We start from the raw sequence: 23,727 nt of genomic DNA on the forward strand, positions 1-23,727 counted from the left end.
CAAAGGAAGAGTGATACACCGATGGAGAGGGATTCCTGGCTCCGGGGCTTACAGAGGAACCTAGTGTCATTTCAAAGAATCAGGGCAGGTCTGTGGCCTGCATGCCTTGACTCACCTACCTGGACTCAGGTGAGACCTACAAAGATTGCTGATTGGATATCCATCACTCTCAACCCAGAGAGTTTACTCTGTTGACACACTTACAGGAATATGTGGTCTTTATCTCCCTTCTTGCAAGAAGGGCTGGGAAGGCCTTGGGTGGGTTGGCATTGGCCCTGGTGGCGGCACGCACCTAACCTTTCTGGCAGGGCACAATAGATGGTGAGGGCCTGGCCTGTGAAAGGCAGGTCCTGGCAGGCAGGTAGGAGCCAGGTGGGGAGCAGCAGGTTGTGGCAGGTCTAGTTGGGGTGAGAAGAGACAGTAGGCTGGGGGAGGAGACCAGCAAACACAAGGGCACCCAAGCCCAGCTGGCAGCAGAAAGAAGCAGGGCTGTGGAGATGGGTGACAAGCTCCAGCGCTGCCATCTGACATCATTAAGTATAGAGAGCTCCCCAGAGTTGACACAACCATGGAGTGGGGAAAGTGGTGCCAAATTTGCACTCCAAATAATCCTTATTCCTGATGCCTATGCCAGGAGCATTCTGTTCCTGAGGAGGAGGTGGGTAGAGAGACACGCTCAGTGTAAGCACATCGAGATTAAGGTAACAAGGTTGGGGAGTGGCACCAGGTTCCAGATGGGTCGAGGCGCCTTGGACAATGCCGCACCCACTTACTGTGTACCAACCAGGCAGGGACAGGAATGCTGAAGGCTGGGAGTGGTGGTAGAATTGAACAGGGTGTGCACTACTGGCATATCGGGGTGTGCGCATATCTGGTCCTATGTATGCTAGAGCATGTGTTCACAGAAATGAGCTTGCATACCCATGTTTGTGGATTTGGAAAGGGAACAGTAAATGGGAGAGAGCACAGTTTCGGCTAAGAAGCTGAAATAGAGACCCAAGTATTAGCTTCCTGGGCTCCCTTTATTAGATACCCCAATATCCCTGGGGTTAAGAGGGGCAACTGGCTGGAGTGGCTCGGAGCTCTCCAGGCATTTTTATGAACCAAATAAGAAAAGGGGAGGGTTCCACTCCAGCACATGCCACAGTTACCAGATTAAGCTGGTTGCCTTGGTAACCTCCTCTCTGGGCAGGATTTGGGATTGTCGGTTAGGAAGGGGGAAGAACTGGCGAGTGTGGAGAGTGTGGGGGCTGAAAATAAAAGGGGCAGAGAGAATTCTAGAGACTGGAAGCTTTGGGAGCAGGACCCCAGGATCCCTCCAACTACTCAATGATACTAGGCAGAGAGTAAGTTCAAGACCTTAAATCAGGGAGGAAAGCCAGTCACGGTTCTCCTTGAACAGCAGTGGCACTTACCCCAACTGCACACTGGAATCCAGGGGAACTTTTCAAAAACACTGGGAGCCCTGGCTGGTTTGGCTCAGTGGATAAGAGCGTTGGCCTGCGGACTGAAGGGTCCTGGGTTCGATTCTGGTCAAGGGCATAAGCCCGGGTTGCAGGCTCGATCCCCACTAAGGGGTCAGCAGGCAGCAGCCGAACAATGATTCTCATTATTGATGTTTCTATCTCTCTCTCCCTCTCTGAAATCAATAAAAATATATTAAAAAAAAAATACTGAGAGGGAGCCAAGATTTGTTATTTTTTAAAAATGTATTTTTATTGATTTCAAACAGGGAGAGGAAGAGAGAAACATCAATGATGAGAATCATTGATCGGCTGCTTCCTGCACACCCCACTGGGGATCGAGCCCGCAACGGACATGTGCCCTGACCGGGAATCAAACCGTGACCTCCTAGTTCATAGGTTGATGCTCAACCACTGAGCCACAATGCGGGGCTGTGGTATTTTTTAAAAGAAAAATAGGCAGGATTGAAATAATTAAAATAGGCAGGATTGAAAATTACTGCCCCAGAGGGACACCCTCTGACTGGGATTCTTTATCTTTCGCCCACAGGATAGCAGACGTGTGTGCTGACCCCAAGGGTTGAAGGGGTGGAGGGCACCTATAGTCTATCATGGAAGAAAATGAGGGAAAGAGGGTAGTATAATTAACAACTGTGAGGAGATGCAGGCAAGAAGCCCATGGACTTCCAGAAGGGGATGAGCAAGGCTACCTAAGGCCCATTCTGTCTGCCCTTACACTCTTTTCTACCCACTGAGAGGCAGGCTGGGAGGACAGAGAACCTGGGGGCTTTGCTGAGCTTGAGTTTCTTCTTGCTGAGCTGGTTACCAGGGCAACAGAGAGCAATGGGATTTGAGGAAGCAAGAGGCAAGGGTGAGGGGGGAAGTATCTTAAACCGCTCATTCCTCCTGCCAGTAACCACCCCCAAGGCTGCCTGGCACTATTTACATGACCCCAGATCAGGCCCAGAAATACCCATCACCCTATGGGGAAGAAGGGAAGCAAACGGATATGATTTGAAGAGGAATGGGGATAGAGGTGAGGAAAGTCATGGTCCTCTGGCTGTAACACCACCGAAGAGTGGAAGGGGAGTTCCAACTGTCATGAAGTTGTGCCATGATGTCCATGCCCCCCGTGCACAAGGATTTGTGCGACTCAGGAACAGACACTGCCAGCTCCATATTCAATTCAATTGCTCCCCCACATTGTGGATAGCTTCTGTAGTAAATTTCCACCCCACCCAGGGTCTGGAGGAAACAGTCAACTCAAAGGTAGGAACTGCCCTGTGTTCATCACAGGCCAAGTGGCAAAGGTAACTGGCAGCATGAGCCACAGCTAGCGGTCTTTCAATTGCCCCTCCACGCTGCCTGTACAAAGATTAATAGGAACCTCTTTCTTAGACTGTGGTCTTTGATACTTCAGTGCCAGGTTGAGTCTTTACTTTTCAAGAAGAAAGCTAGCGGAACCTCACCTCTTCTAGGACTTAGTACAGCTGTACTGACATGTGGCACATTATCCTGGGAAACTTACTTGCCAAACACAAAGGCAGGCCTAAGGGATATGATGTTCACATAGGTACGCAGCATCTCACTAATTTTTGTCCCTGACACTTCCAAACTAAGGGACTGCAGCATATCCTGGAGTCCATGTGGCAATGTGGTTTGGAAAGATAACTGATGGGGAGTAGACACACTTGTGGCTTCACAGGGGGTCCTCACCTCTGTGGGCTTCCATTTCACAAGTTTGAGCCGGCTCAAGTTGTGACTGACTCTGGGGAATTAAGAAGTCATCTTCCCTCCCTCTCAAATCAAAATGAATGCAAAAAAGGCAAGTTTACAGTCTAAATTTTATTATCTTCAAGTCACAATACTGATCACAAATGTGTACCCTTTAAAACAGTAACAACAACAACAAGAAATTCTTGCAACGAAACACAGCGGACCAACATAGACAACTGTCACAGTGTCTTAAGGTCTGGCAATCTGGGCATGCTGCCCACGGGCTTGAGGAGACATCTTCAGGTTTAAGGCAAAGGGAACAGCCTACCAAAGGCACAACCACCAGCTACCCCTGGAAGAACCTCTTAGATATTTCTTCCTTAAGGGTTACAGCTTGAGTGCCTCTCCTCCCTCCCACACACTATGGACTCAAGAGTGGGCAGGCCAGCTGCTTAAGAGAAGGAATACAAACAGTGACTACTTGGGGAGAGACACAGCTGCCACCTTCTCCCTCAAGTTCTATAGAAGGACAGACACAGTGGCCAAGGTACCCTTGGCAGACACAAGTGCTGCAATAATAGGAATCTCTTCCGCAGAGGCAGCAGGAAAGTGGTTCAGTGCCATGGATAGGGAGGAAAGGAGCTCTTGCTGCAAAAGTGACTGGCTTCCTTAGGCCTTAAGCCCAGGTGCAGTACCTTCTTCTGCTTGCAAGGACAGGAGAACTAGAGGAAAATAAGGTAGTAACACGTAAAACACTTGCAGCAGAAAATACATGAAAAAGAGCAAGTATAAAGGACAGGACAGATAGATTGCTTGCTGGATAATATTTGCCTCTAGAGAGATGCATTGGTCCACAGCAATTGGAAAAGGAGTGTGTTAGGAGGGATGGAAATAAGAAAAGCAGGGTCCTCGAATACCACTTACCTCAAAGACTGAGCCCTGAGGACTGTGTGAATACACATCCCTAAGGGGCAAAGGCTCTCACTCCACCCTCCCTTTCTCACAAAAACATTTGATTTGCCATCTCTCCCCACTGTAGAGACTCTATCCTCAGTAGAGGCCTGAAGACTACCAGAGACTACTGATTGAGACTCAGGCTCCTAAAAACTGAAACAAGAAGGGGCTCCTACCACAAACTTTGAGTTAGAGAAGTTAAGAGAATCCAAGTATATAACAAAGTCCAACCAAAAGTGAAAGGCCAGATCTCTGTAGATTTGGTGGGAAAAGACTAGCTGGCAATTCTCAATTATCTGCACTGTAGGGAAGAACCAAAAGGGAACCAGAGGAGCCAGCAAACTAGAAAAATGAACTTGTCTCATTTAAAGGCAGAGAAAGAGGGAGAGGGGGGGGGGGGAGGGGGAGAGGGGGAGAGAGATAAAAGACAAAACAAACAGGAAGGAGCTTCCCTGGGAGAAGACATTTGAATTTCCCAGGACAAAGTGAAGAAGAGCCAAAAACCTGGGTTTCTAGACGTAGACTAGATGTGGGCTGTCTGATCTCTGCTCCTCTGAGCACAGCTAACTCCAGCAGAGAGTGGAGATAGTAGGAAGTCCACTTGTTTCTCCCTGTCTCTAACAGAGCCTGTCCTCAGAGGAAGCCAGGGTCCTCCTCTTTCAGCTGCTTGTGGTAGGAGCCACCCTTTATCTTTGAAGCCCTCCTGGTAGTAGGCAGCCAGCTGTATTTCTCTTCTTTCCTGGGTTCTCACCTCTGCTGTTCTGACAGGCGTGGGGAAAAGGGAAGAACCACCAAGGTGTTAGTGGACCTTCGGGTATTTACGAGTTGCTTTCAAAAAGCCACATTCTAAATGTGTTTTAAAGTAATATCCCCCCAAAAAAACAAAACTCCTATAGTCTTTTTCCTCCATGACCTTTAGAATTGGCTCTAACTGTAACATCTCAAATTTGTTTTTTAATATATAACTTTTTATTTTTCAATTAGGCCTTACATTCAATATTATTTTGTATTAGTTTCAGATGTTCAGCATAGTGGTTAAACAATCATATACTTGACATAGTGTTTCCCCTGATATTTCCAGTACCCTTTTGGTACCACACATAGTTATTACAATACTAGTGGCTATATTCCCTATGCTATACTTTACATTCCCCATGACTATTTTATAACTACCAATTTGTACCCCCTCCCCTCTGGTAACCATCAGTCTGTTCTCTGTTATCTATGAGTCCGTTTCAACTTGGTTTGTTCGTTCATTTTGTTCTTAAGATTCCATGTAAAAGTGAAATCATATGGTATTTGTCTTTCTCTTTGTGACTTATTTCACTTAGCATAATACCCTGTAAGTCCATTCACACTGTCGCAAATGGTAAGATTTTATTTTATTTTTTTTATGGTGGAGGTAACACCTCAAATTTAGGTTTCCTTAATAAAAAATGCCCTCCTGCATTTTTTTTTTCTTGCAGCTTCCCAAATGAAATTCTGCCAAGTTAATAATGTTTTCTATTTCAACCCTGTTCAATGCAATCTCAAAACAAAGATGAGTGAATTTTGGGATTTCTTTAAGCCTCCTCCCATGATAACACATGTTTACAACTTAAAGAATTAATTAGGCGACTGTTAAACAAGTAAGCATGAGCATTAGTTTTAAGAATGTTTTATGAGAGTAACAGTAAGTTGTGCACTTACTTTTATATCATGTTAAGATTTAAAATATTCAGAAATTCATATTAACTGGAACCCCTGCTTACAACCTGAAATAATAAAGTTAGAATCTGTTATCAGGTAATTAAAAAAAAAAAACAAGAAAAAAAAGAAAAGAAAAAAGACAACTGTTTCAATAAAAACACACCCAGAACAGAAGGGAAATCTTCTGAAGAAAAGGAAAGCCCACTGATGCAGGATGTGCCCTAAAGCATGGGAAGAAGCTCTCATACCTCAGGTGGTGGGGGCTTGATGGTGACTGGCTGGGGAGTCCTCCGGGGTGGTGAGGGCTTTGGCTGCACCTGCTGCTGGGCGGGGTTATAGTAAGTCACTCCTCCATATACCTGTGATGGGGCCTGGACACCCCACAAGCCAGAAGAGAAAGTTAGGAATTAATCCAAACTATGATGAACAGAAAACATTAAACATTATTCAGGTGCAAAAAGAAAAGTATTACAGAATTTATAATTTTTTAAATCTCTAAGCTGCACCCCTTAAAAATAAAATGAATATTCATTTCTGTCTTACTATGCCTAATTATGCTCTGGTTCCAATTTCTTCAAAGTAGTGCCCAGCTTTCTCTAATTCCTACCATCAGTTGACAAATGGAAGAGGCTGAGCTCAGTGGTGACACTAGATACCAGATTGTTTCAACTTATGGAAAGTTAAGCAGTATAGGGAGAGATAGGGCTAATAAATAGAATAGTTTCTTTATGCTGTTGAATAAATGGCCACCTAAGACATACTAAAACACTTAAATGAAACACTATTAAAGAAATGGAAGAGCCCTAGCTGGTTTGGCTAAGTGAATAGAGGGTTGGCCTGCGGACTGAGGGTCCCAGGTTCGATTCTGGTCAAGAGCATATGCCCAGGTTGTGGGCTTGATCCCCAGTAGGAGGCATACAGGAAGGAGGCAGCCAATCAATGATTCTCTCTCATTATTGATGTTTCTCTCCCTCTCCCTTGTTCTCTGAAGTCAATAAAAATTTTTAAAATAAGTAAAATAAAATTAAAAAATGGAAGAGAATAAACAGATGATGGGCATTACATAAGCTGCATTTCCAGGTGCTGACCACTAAGAGGCATCTGGGCACCACATGTCAATTAGTGGCACTGAACTATTCTCTCCAATTTCTTGAGCATTCTCCCCATACCACAATCCTGTCTGATTTAAAGGATGTGTACCTATAAATATCTGTTCATTAGCCATCTCACCTGTGTATTAGGATATAGATGAGGAGGTGGTGGGGGAGGCAGTGCTCCTGGAGCATAAGGGTAGCTGGGATTACCAAAGTTCATGACGCCTGGAGCAGAAAAGTAAGTAGGAGCAAGCAACTGCTGAGGCGGTGGCTGTCCTGGAGACATGGACACTGGTGTAGGATAGAGGCCCGGATTGGGCAGAGGCGCTGGTGTCTGATGGGGATGTAAACCTGAACAAGGAGAGGAAAACAAATTAAAATAGAAAATGACCAGTTCCAGCATAGACAGGCTCGGGATAGAAGTCCTTAGGATGGACCCATGAGCTTTGTTACCCAAGTAGCCAGAGTGGCCAGCCTCAGAGGCAAGCAGCACTGAGCTCAGGAGGATGGGGTTTGTAAAGCCCCCAATACACATGCTCATGTACAGGAAGCACACAAGGATAGGTGCAATGCTTACCTGGGTGGGGAAGGTGCATTTCTGGCTGCACAATCATGCCCTGAGGAGGCAGTGGGGCAGGGCTGTCTCCATGGGTATAGATTGGTCCCTGGAACTGCACTGTAAAATAACACATTGGGATTCTCGTAAACTCTCATTCTTCATATCACATGGACAAGTCTGCCCATCTCCCAAACCCTTTCAGAGATGTTGTCAATTTTCCATGTGAAGAAAACACCAACCAGACAATGACAACCACTGTGAGAGGTCAGAAAGGAAAGCAGAAGACAGGAGGCTGGTCTATTTAGTTTGCTTCACCAAGCCAAAAAAGGTACCCCAACCTTAAGAAAAAAGCTCACGTGGATCATAGTAATGTCCCTCCATGATGCTGATATGCACGGGAGGGGCAGGGGGCTCTGGCACAGGTCTCTGCCGCTGAGATGAATAGCGTTTGGCTCGCCCACCCTGGACACCCTGAAATAAAGAAATAGGCCTGAGCAGAAGACTCTCATTCAAGTCCCCACCCTCCTTTATGTGGGACTTTGTATATGGCACGTGTTTAAAAATGAATTGAAAAATCAGTAAAAAACATCAAGATTTGAACCTAAACCCTCTACATTTCTGGAGACCCAAATTAAACAAAACACAGGTGCCCGAACGGCAGAGCTCAGTGGTTGAGCATCGACCTATGAAGCAGGTCTCAGTTCGATTCCCAGTTAGGGCTCATGCCCAGGTTGTGGGCTCAATCCCCAGTGTGGGGTGTGCAGGAGACAGCTAATCAAGGATTCTCTCATCACTGATGTTTCTATCTCTCTCTTCCTCTCTGAAATCAATAAAAATTTATTAAAAAATAAAATAAACAAAACATAGGTAATTGATTGGAAAAGTGATTTCAAAAGCTATTTCACGCATTCCCCCTTTCCCTCTTCCATCTGCCCCTTTTCCCCTGCTGTACCATTTCTTCCATCCGGTTAAACTGAGGTGGAGGTCCTGCTCCCATGTGTATGTGGTTGTGCATACCTGTAACACACCAAAAAAGTCACTGCTGCAGAGCAGACAGATGTGCAACTCAAAGATACCATCAAGAAAATAAAGTAAATGGCTTTCTGCTTATAATCTAATGGAATCCCTTTTAAACTATCTCTGCTTCCTGTCAATACCAGCATTGGGATATTTCCCCCATTGGCCATTACCTTAATACAGCAATAAAGCCGTTAAAATTTAAAAAAATTTACTTCAGTGAGAAAATACAAGTTCAACATTTCCCCACCAAATACTTTCCTGCACAGAATCACTGGGAGATTACAATAAGCACATTACATTATCAAACACAGTAAAAAAATATCAGCTCAAGAGTTTCTGAACAACAACTAGAAAGTGAGGAATGTTTTGTAAACCTACCCTAGCCACCAAAGTCTGGCCCGAAGCTTGGGAAGAGATTCCCTTCTGGCTGAAAATGACTCAGACCCACAACAAAAAAAGATTACATTTTAGAGACTGTTTTCCAATGATAATAAGATATCAGTGGAAAGGTATACTCCTTGGTCCAGATCAACTCCAGATCCAGTTGAGATGACACTGGTTTTTGCTGTTCAAAAACCATGCACACCAGAGAAGGATGCTGAAACTCCCAGGCTACATGAGGATTTCCAACCTTTAAGTTCAAATTAGATTTCAGAAACTAGGGAAAAGATTCTTTGATCTATCTGGTTGGAGGAAGACAAAGGATGGGCAAAATGGGTGGTAGATAGGTCCTAGTCTCTAGAACTGTGCTGTCCAATATGATACCTACTAGCCACATGAGGCTATTTAAATTTCAATGTTTAAAGTTAAAAGTTCAATTACCCAGACCTGGCCACATTATAAGTATTCAAAAGCACCATCATGCCTGGCTGGCATGGCTCAGTGATTGAGAGTCAGCCCATGAACCAGGAGGTCACGGTTTGATTCCCGGTCAGGGCACATGCCCAAGTTGCGGGCTCAATCTCCAGTGTGAGGTATGCAGAAGGCAGCCAATCAATGATTCTCTTTCATCATTGATGTTTCTTTCTCTCTCTTGCTCTCCCTTCCTCTCTGAAATCATTAAAAAATAATTTTTAAAATTAAAAAAATGCACCATCATTACAGAAAGTTCTTTTAGGTAGCCTGCCTCTACCTCTAGAAGATTAAGGAAATTAGAGAGACTTCCTTTTCAAAGAGATTAGAAGATTCCCATCCAAATTCAAATGAGTAAGTTTCTGCCTTCAAACTTTAACCATTAGCTCAGCTCAAATAAAAAAAACATTGCCTTCTTCTTCCACTATTCTACAGAGTGGTAAAGGATTCTGCACCTAGGAATTCATTTTTTTCCGCAATCCTCATCCAGGATGTTTAGAGGGGCAATGAGGGAAGAGGAGGAAGGGAGGGAGGAAGGGAAGGAGGGAGGGAGGGACGGAGGCATCAATGTGAGAGAAACATCAATTGGTTGCCTCCTATACGCACTCTGACAGGGAATCGAACCTGCCACCTTTAGGTGTATGGGACAACACTCCAACCTACTGAGCCTCACCAGCCAAGGCCAGGAACTCATTATTGGTTAATAGTAGGCAAGGTAGTAGAGTAGTCTTAGATAACAGATAAAACTGCTATGAGGTCCTTGGATGAATATATCTAGGAATACATGTTTTTTGCAGTTAATGAAAAAACACAGATATTCGTCAGACACCACATTCCTGAAATTAAGTCCAATGTCCTAAACCCAGTGTTGTAAAGGGGTGGTGGGGGGGGGGGGGGGGGGGGGGTGGAATCTAGTTACTAACCCTAAGGTACCTACCCCGAAGTTCGCGTGGTTGCAGGAATGAAGGTTGCCCTGGATTCCAATTCTGTTCTGTTATATTTAGTTGTGCCACGTCTTGCTCAAGTCCACTTGTAGCAGAATCCACTGGAGCCTCCCAGTTCCCAGTCTTAGCAGGTGAAGGAGGAGTAGTTTCTGGAACTTGAGGTGTGGGGGTCAGCCCTTCAGGTAGAGGAGGCATCTCCTCTGAAATCTTGACTGCATCTCCAGCTTTGACTCTGGTTCTTCTTACACGGGAATAGGATTTCTTCTCAACAGGTCTGTCAGGGGGCGGTGGTGCAGTGTCAGGAGCAGAAACAGGAGCTGGTATCTCTGAGGCCACCTCTTCCTTCTCAGGACTGCCAAGCACTTGAGCATCTGCTTCTGGAGACAGATCCCGCACAGGAGTTTGCTCCAGGCGCCGTGACCGGTAACTACTTTCATGTTTAACAGTCTCACCAGACCGGCCACCATGCTGTCCACCAGTCTCCATAGGCCTAAATCCAGCACGACCTTCCTTGAAGCTCCCAGATCGAGAGTAGTTCCTAGGAGCAGACATGCGACCAGTACCTGCAGCTTTCCTATTGACAAATGTCCTTGGTGGTAGGGTCCCCCCAGGACCCTGGTGGCGATGAGACTTGTTTGGTCGCTCACCAATCCAATTTGGATCTCTTTGTGGAGGACTCCCAAACCTGAATAAATGGAATAAAAAAAGTCTTAAACTGAAGGTCAGGAAGATGTCTCATATTCCTCACCCATTCAATTATTTGCTGGAATGGTATTTAAAAAAGCCGAGTTCTTTCTACAATATCAATAGTCTAGGCTCCAAAATTTCCTCACCTGGGTTTCCGGATTCTTCGGGGTTTGATGTCATCAGGATTGTGAGCTGAACGGATGTCATATCCATAAAGAGCAATGAGCTCCTGCCGGGACTTTGGGGCCTGCTCATCTTCCCGGAACTTGTCATGTTCCCAGCGACCCTCATCCTTCCACAGCTTTCGCTGACGCCCCTTGGGTCTGGATAAAACCAGGAAAAAGTGTCTTAGGTTGGCAGAATCTGTCAAGTAAAGATGTTCATGAAACAAACAGGGTTGGGCATGGAATCAGAAGAAACTTCATGTAGTCTTTCCATCTTTCCAGATTTAAAACAGGCCTCCCAAAAGCAAGAGTGAATCAGTACCTCAGGGCCTGCTGGGCTCAAATGCAAAAGGAAGAGAAATAAAGGTTTCACTTCAAACTACTCAGCACCTTGGAAACACCTCTACATAAGGCAGCCCATGCAAGTACTTCATATCCCAGAGGCCTTGAGCCTCAGATTAAGGAAGGCAAGTGGAGGGTAGGTGTGGATCCTAGTTGCTGCACCAAGAGTTACCAAATATTCTAAGCTTCACTTTCCTCATTTGTAAAGAGGTAATACTTACCTTAAAAATGTTATGAATGTAGGTAAAAGCACTCCAGCAAAGTGCCTAGCATACAATAAACACTAAATATATACTACAGTAACAAGTGGCTGTTACCTGACTTCCTCCTCCTGAGTTTGCCCTCGAAGATCATGCTCAAAGAAGAGCCCTTTCCGGGGTATGTATGCAGGGTTCTTCCGATCTTCGTCGTCATCCAAATGCTTGGATACTTTGTTCTCCACAGGCTCTGTGCTCTCCTGGAAGACAAAGGGCTCCTTACTCCCTCTAAAGCTGAAAGCCCCTCTTCCAGCCCCAAAATGGAGGCCTTTGATGGGTACTGACCTGTCCATCGCCACTTTGCCTCTCTCCCGTCACAGTGCCTTTGGAGTCAGGCTTTTCTTCTCCCTTTTCTTCTTTTGCTGAAGAATTAGCAGCATCATTGGCTTCTGATTTCAACTCCACTTTGGAGTTTTCCTCTTCACTGTACTCCCCTTCTTCACCCTGAAAAAAGTTTCCCTGTCATCTGTGGAGAAAGATCTGAAAGGTGCTTTAAAAAAAAAAAAAAAAAGGTTTTTAAAACATCCTCATTAGAGGATGTTTTTCATTGATTCCAGAAGGAAGCGGGGGGGGGGGGGGGGGAGGAGGGGGGAGGCGGGCAACGACACTGATGTGTAAAACATCGATCGGTTGCCTATTTACACGCTCCAACTGACCAGTGATCAAACCAGCAACCTAGGTATGTGTCCTAACTGGAATCGAACCCACAACCTTTTTTGGTGTATGGGACAACACTCCAACCAGGGTTGAAAGGTGCATTTTAAAGTTTTCCATTCTTTAGGAAAACATTTTCTAACAAACTTAAAAATTAAAAGCAGCCCTAGCCAGTTTGGCTCAGTGGATAGAGCGTCGGCCTGCAAAGTGAAGGGTGCTGGGTTCGATTCCAGTCAAGGGCATGTGCCAGGGTTGCAGGCTCAGTCCCCAGTAGGGGGTATGCAGGAGGCAGCCAATCAATGATTCTCTCTCATCACTGATGTTTCTCTCTCTTCCTCTCTGAAATCAGTAAAAATACATTTTTAAAAATTATAAAAAGTATTTTTACTAAAATTTCGAGAATAAGTGCACTGTATAAATAAAATCACAAAATATATCCACATATACATATATAAATCTATATTAGCTTTCCAGAAACATATGCAATCAACTTGTAACAGTAGCAGCCTCTGGGAAAGAAACCAGGGAATATGGATAGGAGGCAGAAAAGTGCCTAGCATACAGAGGGAGCTTAATTTGTATTGATAATTTCTCTCCTTCTCCATGAATTGTCTCTTAAACATGCAGTGCCTAATAACTATACTGTTAACTCAAATTGTGAATTCTCTCATCTCAAAATCGCTTAGAACAGAGGTCCCCAACCTTTTAGATTATGTGAACTCCCTTTCAAGATCTAAAATTTTCATAGATCTTATGAGACAGCAGCTCAGTGCAGTATCCACTAAGAAAACATATGACAAACAACTACTATACATTCAATATTTTATATTTAGCTGAGCTAATGGATTTGCAAACTCTTTGTAATAACTCCATGATTTCCTAAGGCACTATTATTCTTAAGTTGAAAATAGTGGCTTTGCCCTGGCCAGTGTGGCTCAGTTGGTTGGGTGTCATCCTGTAGACCAAAAGGTTGTTGGGTTAACATGTCAGGGTACTAATACACTGCGCTGCCACCTGGTAAAAATATGTGTATAACAGCTCTTATTCTCCTACTGGGTCTGACCTGAGACCTGAACCAGACCCTTTTGTAACTAGACCCAGGCTGGCCTCAGGAATCTGATCAGAGACTCACTGTCCGATTCCTGATGAGGCAAGATGCTCTAAGAGAGCTGAATCAGCCTGATTGGTCCAGACAAGCCAATTAATTCCTCTTCCCCATTCTTCTGTTCAGCATCTGGGCATTTTGGCTTCTAATGACTGGGATTAGATTTTCAGAAAGGTGATACTGGTATGAAACCCACAGAATTGAGGAAGACTGCTTAATCCTACCCACACTAAGCCTTTATCCATAGCTTTTTAACAACCAAATACCCTTGATCCCTTCCATTTTCCCTCAATCATAAGAAGTTTTCCCTCCTCTTGAGATGGGGATAGGTGTGTGGTAATCATTCAGTTCTTTCATTGAACCTATGTTCCATGCAGGTTCTGAAGCAGAAATTGTAAGAATCTTGCTTGGTGCTTTATGGGACCTTAATTAATATCTCTCTCTCTCTCTCTCTCTCTCTCTCTCTCTCTCTCTCTCTCACACACACACACACACACACACACACACACATACACACACACAGACTGAATTTACATCTTAAAATAGTATGATTAATAAGGGAACTTCATTTTATGCTCCACCTCCTCTAGTCTGTGGTAGAATGTCAAATGAAGCAACTAAATTTGTTCCCAGGGCAGGGCAGAAATATACAATGGCACAGTGCTGAGGAGACTCCAGATTAGTCAAAGTCTGATCTAACTGAAGCCAAAGTGCTACTCTAGGGTCACACAGGTGTTTGTTTTTTTAAATATATATTTTATTGATTTTTTTTTTTACAGAGAGGAAGGGAGAGGGATAGAGAGTTAGAAACAATGATGAGAGAGAAACATCTATCAGCTGCCTCCTGCACACCCCCTACTGGGGATGTGCCTGAAACCAAGGTACATACCCTTGACCGGAATCAAACCTGGGACCCTTCAGTCTGCAGGCCGACGCTCTATCCACTGAGCCAAACCAGTTAGGGCGGGTCACACAGTTTTGACTCAGAGCTAACATCAAAACCCTTTTCCAGAGACAAACTCCCCTACTGCTGATTCCACTTTAGTGAGCACTCTTCCCAACTCTAATGCCTAACTCTCCCCTAACTCAATCGCTTCCCTAGCAAAATTCTCACTGCGGTGGTTTTAGCTCATTCTCCACTCCACGTATTTCAGAGTAAGGGGTGGGTTCTTCCTTGCTCTCAATGTCTCTTCCAGATCCAACTCCTCCAGCCTCATTTTAAACTCCTGCTCCTCTGGGGGGCGCCTATCACCGGCCTATACCTCTATGCCTCTGCCTAGGCCCACCCTGTCATTAACTTTAATACTTTAGCAATGAGTTTGCAGTCTTCACCTCCACTTCAGCCAACCATTTCCACGGCCACACTCCAGACCAGTCTTACCTGTGTGGGCGAAACAAGGGGTTCAATGGAAAGTATCCTCGCCCTAGCTGGTTTGGCTCAGTGGATAGACAGTCGGCCTGCGGACTGAAGGTTCCCAGGTTTGATTCCAGTCAAGGGCACGTGCCCAGGTTGCAGACTCAATCTCCAGTAGGGGGCGTGCAGGAGGCAGCCAATCAATGATTCTCTCTCATCGTTGATGTTTCTATCTCCCTCTCCCTCTTCCTTCCTCTCTGAAATCAATTAAAAAAAGAAAGAAAGAAAGTACCCTCACAGGGTGATCTGATCATAAATTCCTAACTGGGCAGGTCATGGTGGGTAGTAACGCCTCAGACTTATAACTTCTTCAGTAAAAGGTTTATCTTTGCCTTAAGTAAGCCCTGTCCATTGTTTCTGTACATCTAGGTTAACACACCTTTGAATAAGCAACCACCCTCAAAAGAGCACATAATCTTGTTAACTATCTTGTAATCCAACCCCTCTTTGCTTTTCCCCACCTCCATGTAATCTTCCTTACATTCCCTCCTTAATTACAAATGCATAAAATAATCAATAAAACTTATTCTCTGGAGCATTTGAGATCTTGCTCCCTGGGATATGTCACCAGTTTGGCTCGAATACACTCTCACAAATTCTCTACAGGTTGAATGTTTTGTCAACACCTGGAATTGCTATGCAGTTTTTAAAGTAAACCTGCTTCACCTTTTAAATCCTAAATTTAAATACCCTAGACTTTGATCAAAACTGCCACACTTAGACCCTTACTTCACCCCATACACAAAAATTAACTCAAAATGGATAAAAAAACTAAATCTAAGAGCTAAAATGATAAAACTCTTAGAAGAAAACATAGTGGTTAAGCCCTGGCCAGGTAGCTCAGTTGCTTAGAGTGTCAACCGGCTATACCAAGGTTTTGGGTTCGATCAGAGCACATACAAGAATCAATCAATGAATGCATAAATAAGTGAAACAACAAACCAATGTTTCTCTCTCTCTCTCTCAAATAATAAATAAAAATTAAAGAAACAAACATGGGGCTAAGCTTCATGACTTTGGGTCTGGCATGGATTCAGCAAAGGCTTCTTATGTATGACACCAACAGCACAAGCAACAAAAGAAAAAACATACTGCACATCAAAACCCTCGTCTGTGTGTTGAGTGGTTAGAGCACCGGCCTGCAAAATGAAGGGTCACTGGTTTGATTCCAGGTCAAGGGCGTGTACCTGGGTTAAAGGTTCAATCCCCAGCCCAGCCAGGGCGTGTGTGGGGGTCAACCAACCAATGTGTTTCTCTCACATCAATGTTTCTCTCTTTCTCCCCCGCTCCCTTCCACTCTCTCCAAAACCAATAAAAACAAATTTTAAAAAAAGGACAGAGCCGAAACCGGTTTGGCTCAGTGGGTAGAGCGTTGGCCTGCGGACTGAAAGGTCCTGGGTTCGATTCCGGTCAAGGGCATATACCTTGGTTGCGGGCACATCCCCAGTGTGGGTGTGCAGGAGGCAGCTGATCGATGTTTCTCTCTCATCGATGTTTCTAGCGCTCTATCCCTCTCCCTTCCTCTCTGTAAAAAAAGGACAGAGTATCTGAATAGCCCTTTCTCCAAGAAAGTATGCAAACTGGCTGATATGCACAAGAAAAAATGCTCAACATCATTAGTCACCAGGAAAATGCAAACTGAAATGAGATACCATGTCATACCTACTAAGATGGCTGGAATAAAAAAATCAAGACAATAACAAGTGCTGTCTAGTATGTGGAGAAATTAGAATTCCCATACATTGCTTTTGGGAATGTAAACCGGTACAGCTGCTTTGGAAAACAGTTTGGCTGTTCCTAAAACGATTAAACAGAGTTACCAAATGACTCAGCAATTCCAGTCATAGGTACATTCCCAAGAGAAATGAAAACATATTTCTACACAAAAACTTGTACACTAATGTTTATAGCAGCATTACTCATAACAAAAAATTAGAAACCCAAATGTCTACCAATGGATGAATGGGTAAACAAAATGTGACCTATCCATACAACGAAATATTATTCAACCAGAAAACAGAATGAAGTTACTAATGCATGCTACAATTTACTAAAAACCAGCTAAGTGAAAGAAGCCAGTCACACCAGTCTACATGTTATATGATTCCATTCATATGAAAGGCCAGAATAGGGAAATCTCTAGACACAGAAAGTAGACTTGTGGTTGCTTAGGGGTAGTAGGCATGCAGATGGAGGAACTAGGGTAGGGGTGATAACTCAATGACAGGGTTTTTTCTAAGGTGATAAAAATGTTCTGAAACTGTGGTAATGGCCATGTATATCTGTGAATGCATTAAGAAACATAGAATTAGTGTGGCTCAGTGGTTGAGTGTTGACCCATGAACCATGAGGTCACGGTTTGATTCCCAGTCAGGGTACATGCCCGGGTTATAGGCTCAATCCCCAGTAGGGGGCGTGCAGGAGGCAGCCGATTAATGATTCTCATCATTGATGTTTCTATCTCTCTCCCTTCCTCTTTGAAATCAATAAAAACATACTAAAAAAAAAAAAAAACCATAACAAGGATTCCCATTCATGTATTTAAAGAAAACACACCATAGAATTGTACATTTTAAATGGATAAATTGAATGGCATGTCAATAAAGGGGTTTTTTAAAAACCCTGCCTATTATTTCTATTCTTACCCAGTTTTTCCTTTACCCTCTCACCTACAACTTGAGATATCCACTCCCTTGACCTTCCCACTTTCTCCCTATCATTCAGTTCTTTCCTACATTCCCTTTCCTCTCTCTAGATTCGAAGGCCCATTTACTTTAATCACTACTAATAACACTTCAATTCCCTTGCCATTCCCATGTGCTCAGGATTGGACCAAGTCATATGTCTCCTTTCTCTAGGCCTACAGACTACTGACCATCACTGAAAGGAGTTAGAAAAAACGCATCACGCATCAATGTCACCTTCAACCTCAGCTACCCAAACCTCTTTTAGTCTCACAACTCTTTTTTTTTAATTTAATATATTTTTATTGATTTCAGAGAGGAAGGGAGAGGGGGAGAGAGAGATAGATAAGAAACATCAATAATGAGAGAAAAATCATTGATCGGCTGCTTCCTGCACACCGCACACTGGGGATCAAGCCCACAACCCAGGCATGTGCCCCGACCGGGAATCAAACTGTGACCTCCTGGTTCATAGTTTGAAGCTCAACCACTGAGCCACGCCGGCCAGGTTAGTCTCACAACTCTTACCTCTACTCTCCACCAACCTCTTCCTTCATGTCTTTCCTTCTATTTCTCAGAGAAAACAAAACAAAAAAGGGAACACCAGCTTCTTCCCACACACCTTCCTTCCCACATCTCCATAGTTACAAACTAAAGATGTTCCCCTCGTCACATTCCTATTTCTCACGCACTCAGTCAAGAACCATCAGTACATTACCTACTCCCTCCTCTTTCCTTCCCTTTTATTCATTCTTTCCATCTTTAATCATACTTGAGTCTCCAACTTTAAAAAATAACCAACAAACCCTCTCTTAACCTCATAGGCTTCTTTCCAGCTACCATCTCTCTCTAGCCTCTCCCTTCAGAGTCACGTTTCTTTAAAAAAATTTCTTGAAGGATTCTGAAAAAATGGCAGTAGCATAGTTTTTGATCTCTTCAAATCTCCACATGAAATGAGAACTTCTAGACAACAAAATCAAAACCCTTTTAATAACACTTACAAAAAAAAAAAACTAGGTTACAAGGTATCCTAAAATAAATGCACATAACAAAGTACACACACACAAAAAGAACAAAGTACCAACAGCCACAAGACCTGTACCAAATTGGTGTCAGTGCCAGAGAAAGCAGAGAGAAGTAAGTGGATCTGAGAACAGGAGAACGCTGAAATAATCAACAGGTCTTCAATGGAAAGCAAAACTAAGAACAGTTGAAACTAGGAGGAATTTTACTGTCTCCGGTAGCATGTAAGCATACGGATCCTAAGGCAAGGAGGTCTAAGTGGGGCTAGAGCGGTCCAACCCCTCTGAAATCTTGAAATTGACCTGGCTACCAGGGCTCCTTCCTGGGATAGGGTCCCACACTGCAGAGAAATGGTTGAGAGGAAAATCATATTGAGCAGAAAAGGGATAAAAGAAATGAAGGAAAGAGAAGCTCCAAAACAAGTTAGCAGAAATAAAACAAGTTAGCAGGAATAAAAGCAGAAAATCTCAAAAAGCAAGCCACTATATATTTAACACTACAGGAAACAACAAAAAAAGGGAGCTCTGTGAAGTTAGAAAAAGCTATTCTGAGCCACTTCTAAGATACCAGAAAAACTAATTTTACATAAAAATCAACAGGAAAATATAATGGTTACATCTCATATGTAATTATTATGAGAAATAAAATAGAACAGCATTCCTACAGACAATAAATGCATGCCAGAAAGACATGCCCATTTATCAAAATTATAATTTCTATTTCAAAATGAGCCCTAGTCAGTTTGCTCAGTGGTTAGAGCATCAGCCTGCAGACTAAAGGATCCCAGATTCTATTCTGGTCAAGGGCCCATACCTTGGTCACAGGCTCAATCCCCAGCCCTAGACGGGTGTGTGTGCAGGGGGCAACCAATCAATGTGCATCTCTCAATAAATCGTTTTCATAGCAACATAATTTTTAAGTTGATAATTTTGTATGGCCCGCAAATGATGTTATAAAGATCCAAATGACCCTTGTCAGAAAAAAGGTTCCCACCCCTGCTCTAAATGAACAAGACCTTTTGGGCCCTGGTAATTCAGTTGGTTAGAGCAGTGGTCGGCAAACTGCGGCTCAAGAGCCACATGCAGCTCTTTGGCCCCTTGAGTTTTCAGCAAAGGCCAGCTTAGGAGTAACCTAATTAAGTTAATAACAATGTACCTACCTATATAGTTTAAGTTTAAAAAATTTGGCTCTCAAAAGAAATTTCAATCATTGTACTGTTGATATTTGGCTCTGTTGACTAATGAGTTTGCCAACCACTGGGTTAGAGCATCACCCCAATACACCAAGGTTGCAGGTTCGATCCCCAGTGAGAACACATACAAGAATGAATGAATGAATCAATGAATGAATGAATGATCGAAACAACAAATAGGTGTTTCTCTTTCTATAGTCAATAAATAAAATTAAAAATGTTAAAAAGACCTTATGTATCAGCTTTTCCAAAGCATAAAGAATGCAAAAGAAGAGTAACAAGGAGGTCATGATACTTTTGAACCACAGGCATATATATACATGTTTTTAAAATACAATTAAATATATACACCAAAGGAAAAAAAACTATCTCACTCACTTCTGAGTCTTCTGCACTTTCATAATCCGAGAGAACAGCTGAAAAGAAAACAGAAATATGTCAAGTAAAAAAAAAATAACAGAAATGATTATAATTACATTTCCTGACTGCTAAATATAATTTAAATCTGATATCAACCTATGAAGTAGGTAAAATTATAGTCCCCATTTACAGATGGGAAACGGGCTCAAAGAGTGACTTGCCTAAGATCATACTGCTAAAACGTTATGCTCTTTAGTATTATGCTACAAAGAGCCACTCTGTACCACTCTCCCCCCAAATCCCTAACATCCTGAGATGTCAACTGCTGGAAATAGGTGACCTGAGTTTTGGGGCAAAAATACCACCATGATGCTACTCACCATCGCCCTCGATGCCATCTTCACTCTCCTGAAAGAAAGAAGTCATGGGTTAGTGCAGTGATTTCCAGAGGGTGGAGAGCTGAAGACTCAACACAAAATGGTTAAAAAGGGAGATGAGGAATGGCACATCTTGAACAAGTAGCATCTGAGGGAGGTCCGGTCTCTTCGCCTCCGGCCCCGTTTCTGAATAAACATTCGCTGTCAATCCGCAGCGGCTCTGCACTCCTCCCACAAACCCCCAACCCCTCCTCTTCCCTGGGGGCTCCGGATGCAAACCGCCCTGGGATAGCCCTCCTCTACTCCAACACAATGTGCCTCAGCATCGACCACCAACTCTCAGCCTCCCATCATCACCTACACTCGCCTCCCATCATCACCTACATCCCGCCCCCGGCCCGCAAGCCACCCGCTCCGACCCACCCCGCCCCGCCCCGCCCGCGCGCACTCACACACTCAGACTCTTCAGCGCTCTTGGCCCCCCCGCTCTCCACCCGCCGCAGATGAAGGGCCCCAGCTCGGCCTCCGCGCTGGGAAGGCAGAGAGCCGCTGCCGCCGCCTCCAGTGCTACCGCTGCAGCCCCCGCCGCCCCGAGCCGGGGAACCGCCGCTGTCTGAGCCGGAAGCACCAGACTCTTCGTCCTCTGTGTCCTGCGAAGCGCGCTGCCGCCGCCGGTCAGCCATCTTACGGAGAACGGCCGCCCCCAGCCAGTTCCTGACGTACGCCCGTCGCAGGGGCCGCCGGGAGGCTAGAAAGCTAGTCCCAGCATGCTTCACGGGAGGCACTGACCGCCCGCTTTTCGGGAGCGGGGCGCGGGGGGCGGGCCAAGCGCGCTGCGGCACGTTTGCGGGCGAGCGGCATTACGTAATTGGTTACGTCAGGGGGCGTGGTGTGTCTCCTGACTTCCCTTTGGGTAGGCTCAGGGCGAGGGGGACCAGCGTTTGGGTAGCCTCTTTAGGCCGCTCGCCCGCCCGGCCATCTTGGGCTTTCCGAGTGGAAGGCGTCGACCTGTCACAGCTTCACTGCGGCGTTAGAGCTGTTGATGGTGTTTTTTTCGATTTCTTGTTTCTGCCTACGTTGGAAGCAAATCATTTTACTGCATTTGTCTGGTGAAATCACGAATCAAGGTAAACTTCTGAAGCAGTGCTGCATCATCAGGATTGCCACACCGTCCCATTTTAGGCTAAAGGGCGAAGGAAAAACCATGATGTCTGCAGTGAAGCTCGAGGATTTACTCTTGCACTTTCCCTTCGTTCTCATTTCCTCTTCATTCATGTATCTCTCCACCCCAGCCATCACCCCTCCCAAAGTGCAGGCTGGCATGATGCTAGTCTTACAAGATTTTAGAACTGATTTAAAAAAGAGAGGATTAGGAACCGTCATTGGTTCAATGTAGTGACATGATTTCCTTGTTAACCAGATGAGGAAATACTATGATTTTGGCAAGGCATTTGTCAGCACTGGAAAAAAATCAGTATACCAGGTGGAGCAAAAGTAGGTTTACAGTTGTGAGTACCCACAAGTTTATTCTTTTATTACTACTTATTAACTATTGTATTCCATACAAACAACTGTAAACCTTTTTCCCCACTTGTATTTTCTTTGGACCATAATAAGGACATACAAGATATGTGAGCTAAGTTATTAGTGCATCTACAAGAATACACCTTAATATGTATCAGAAAAAGGTCACTGTGGCACAGCACAGGATTCTGTCATGTGTAATATCTTACAAGTTATGATTAAGGATCCTGATGCTTATCAAAGTTACAGGCAATATGAAACTTAGAAGGCATTCTCAATGCCTTCAGAGACAGAACCAGGATCCAAACAGATCTCAACTGTTTAAACAAGTTGCCAAGTGTGACAACTTGTAAATCCAGTTCCAAAAACCAACTGCCCTAGTTCAAAATGATGTATGATTTAATGTTAAAAAAGAAAAGCCCGGCCAGCATAGCTCAGTAGTTGAGCATCAACCTATGAACCAGGAGGTCACGGTTCGATTCTGGTCAGGATCAGGTCACAAGCCCAGGTTGTGCGATAGATCCCCAGTAGGGGGCATGCACGAGGCAGCTGATCAATGATTCTCATCATTGATGTTTTTCTCTCGCCCTCTCCCCTCCTCTCTGAAATCAATAAAATATATTAAAATAAATAAAATCTACAAACAGAATTGTTTAATGCTTCCCAATAAAATAAATTGAAGCAGAAGTTCAAAAATTAACAGCCACAATAGTTTATTTACAATTGAACTCTTTATAAGATATTTACAAGACAACCAATTTTACACATCAGAAATGGTATCAAAAGTATGAATTACAACACAGACAACAATATGAAATGGGCTTAAAACAAAGCTGCAGTGGACAGACAAGCAATTTCTCTCTTTAATTTATTAACACTAGCTTAAACTTTGTTAAAGAAACAAAGATCTATGTTTTAGGAGAACTGCAGGGCCTTCAGTTGAAGACTGAATTTCACAGTGTTGTACCCTCATGTAGGGAAAAAATAAGATTAATTTTCCCCCCACACTCTTAACACACTGTAATTTCACTCTTGGAACTTTGCTAATCTACTCTCCAAAATCTTTCTCAACAAACCTCAATATATCCAAATCAAAGAAGAATTGATCTAAAAGAGGGGACAATAAAATAAGAGGTTCTAGGTAGAGGGAGAACCAAGGAAATAGAATCCAATTAAGTCTGGCTATTAGCACCTCATGGATTCCTCTTCATCTAGCTCAAGTTCAGAATCTGGGGAGTCCCCTGAGTAGGGCACAAACAAAAGATTAATTTGCTAACTCATACCCAAATTAGGAATCCAATAAAAATGCTGAAAATCAAGAAGAAACTGCGAGGAATCAAGGAACAAAGTAAAGAAACTAACTGGTCTTTTTCCTTCTTGGGCACATTTTAAACATAACATGGGTCAGAGTAGGAAAACCAAACAGCTTGCCATGTTAAAATGATGGAGAACAAAGAAAATCTGGCCGTTTTTCTGGAAATCTCCTTCCTCTTCTCAAGGTGTGAGACGAGAGCCCCTAGTGGAATAAGTCCTATTTCTCTCTATATTCTTGCAATGAAGTTCATAGCAGGTTCCCTTGTGGAGAGCCCACTCTCCTAAGCAGATGGAGTTACAAATGAAAACCCAAAGCCACAGACACATACACACACACAC

At 43.9% G+C, this 23,727-nt stretch overlaps 1 protein-coding gene across 2 annotated transcripts; it reads right to left on the minus strand.

Annotated features, from left to right (window-relative positions):
- Window positions 1–2,985: 2,985 nt before the first annotated feature.
- On the minus strand, window positions 2,986–21,248 carry CASC3 (CASC3 exon junction complex subunit). Of its 2 annotated transcripts, none has more exons than XM_079796840.1 (14): window positions 21,003–21,248; window positions 20,554–20,581; window positions 20,192–20,229; window positions 12,027–12,185; window positions 11,802–11,941; window positions 11,125–11,301; window positions 10,285–10,976; window positions 8,428–8,492; window positions 7,832–7,946; window positions 7,494–7,592; window positions 7,053–7,267; window positions 6,071–6,193; window positions 5,823–5,887; window positions 2,986–4,889 (listed from the first exon to the last, which is right to left on the minus strand). In XM_079796840.1, the coding sequence occupies exons 1-13, from the start codon at window positions 21,231–21,233 to the stop codon at window positions 5,864–5,866; spliced, it is 2,106 nt and encodes a 701-aa protein (XP_079652966.1). In that variant the 5' UTR covers window positions 21,234–21,248; the 3' UTR covers window positions 2,986–4,889; window positions 5,823–5,863. The 2 variants fall into 2 exon arrangements, with proteins under 2 accessions (XP_079652966.1, XP_079652965.1); XM_079796839.1 differs by having other exon boundaries at window positions 2,987–4,894.
- Between the last annotated feature and the right edge of the window lie 2,479 nt (window positions 21,249–23,727).

This window comes from Cnephaeus nilssonii (assembly GCF_951640355.1).
Source record: "Cnephaeus nilssonii genome assembly, chromosome: 19".
Taxonomy (NCBI): Eukaryota; Metazoa; Chordata; class Mammalia; order Chiroptera; family Vespertilionidae; genus Cnephaeus; species Cnephaeus nilssonii.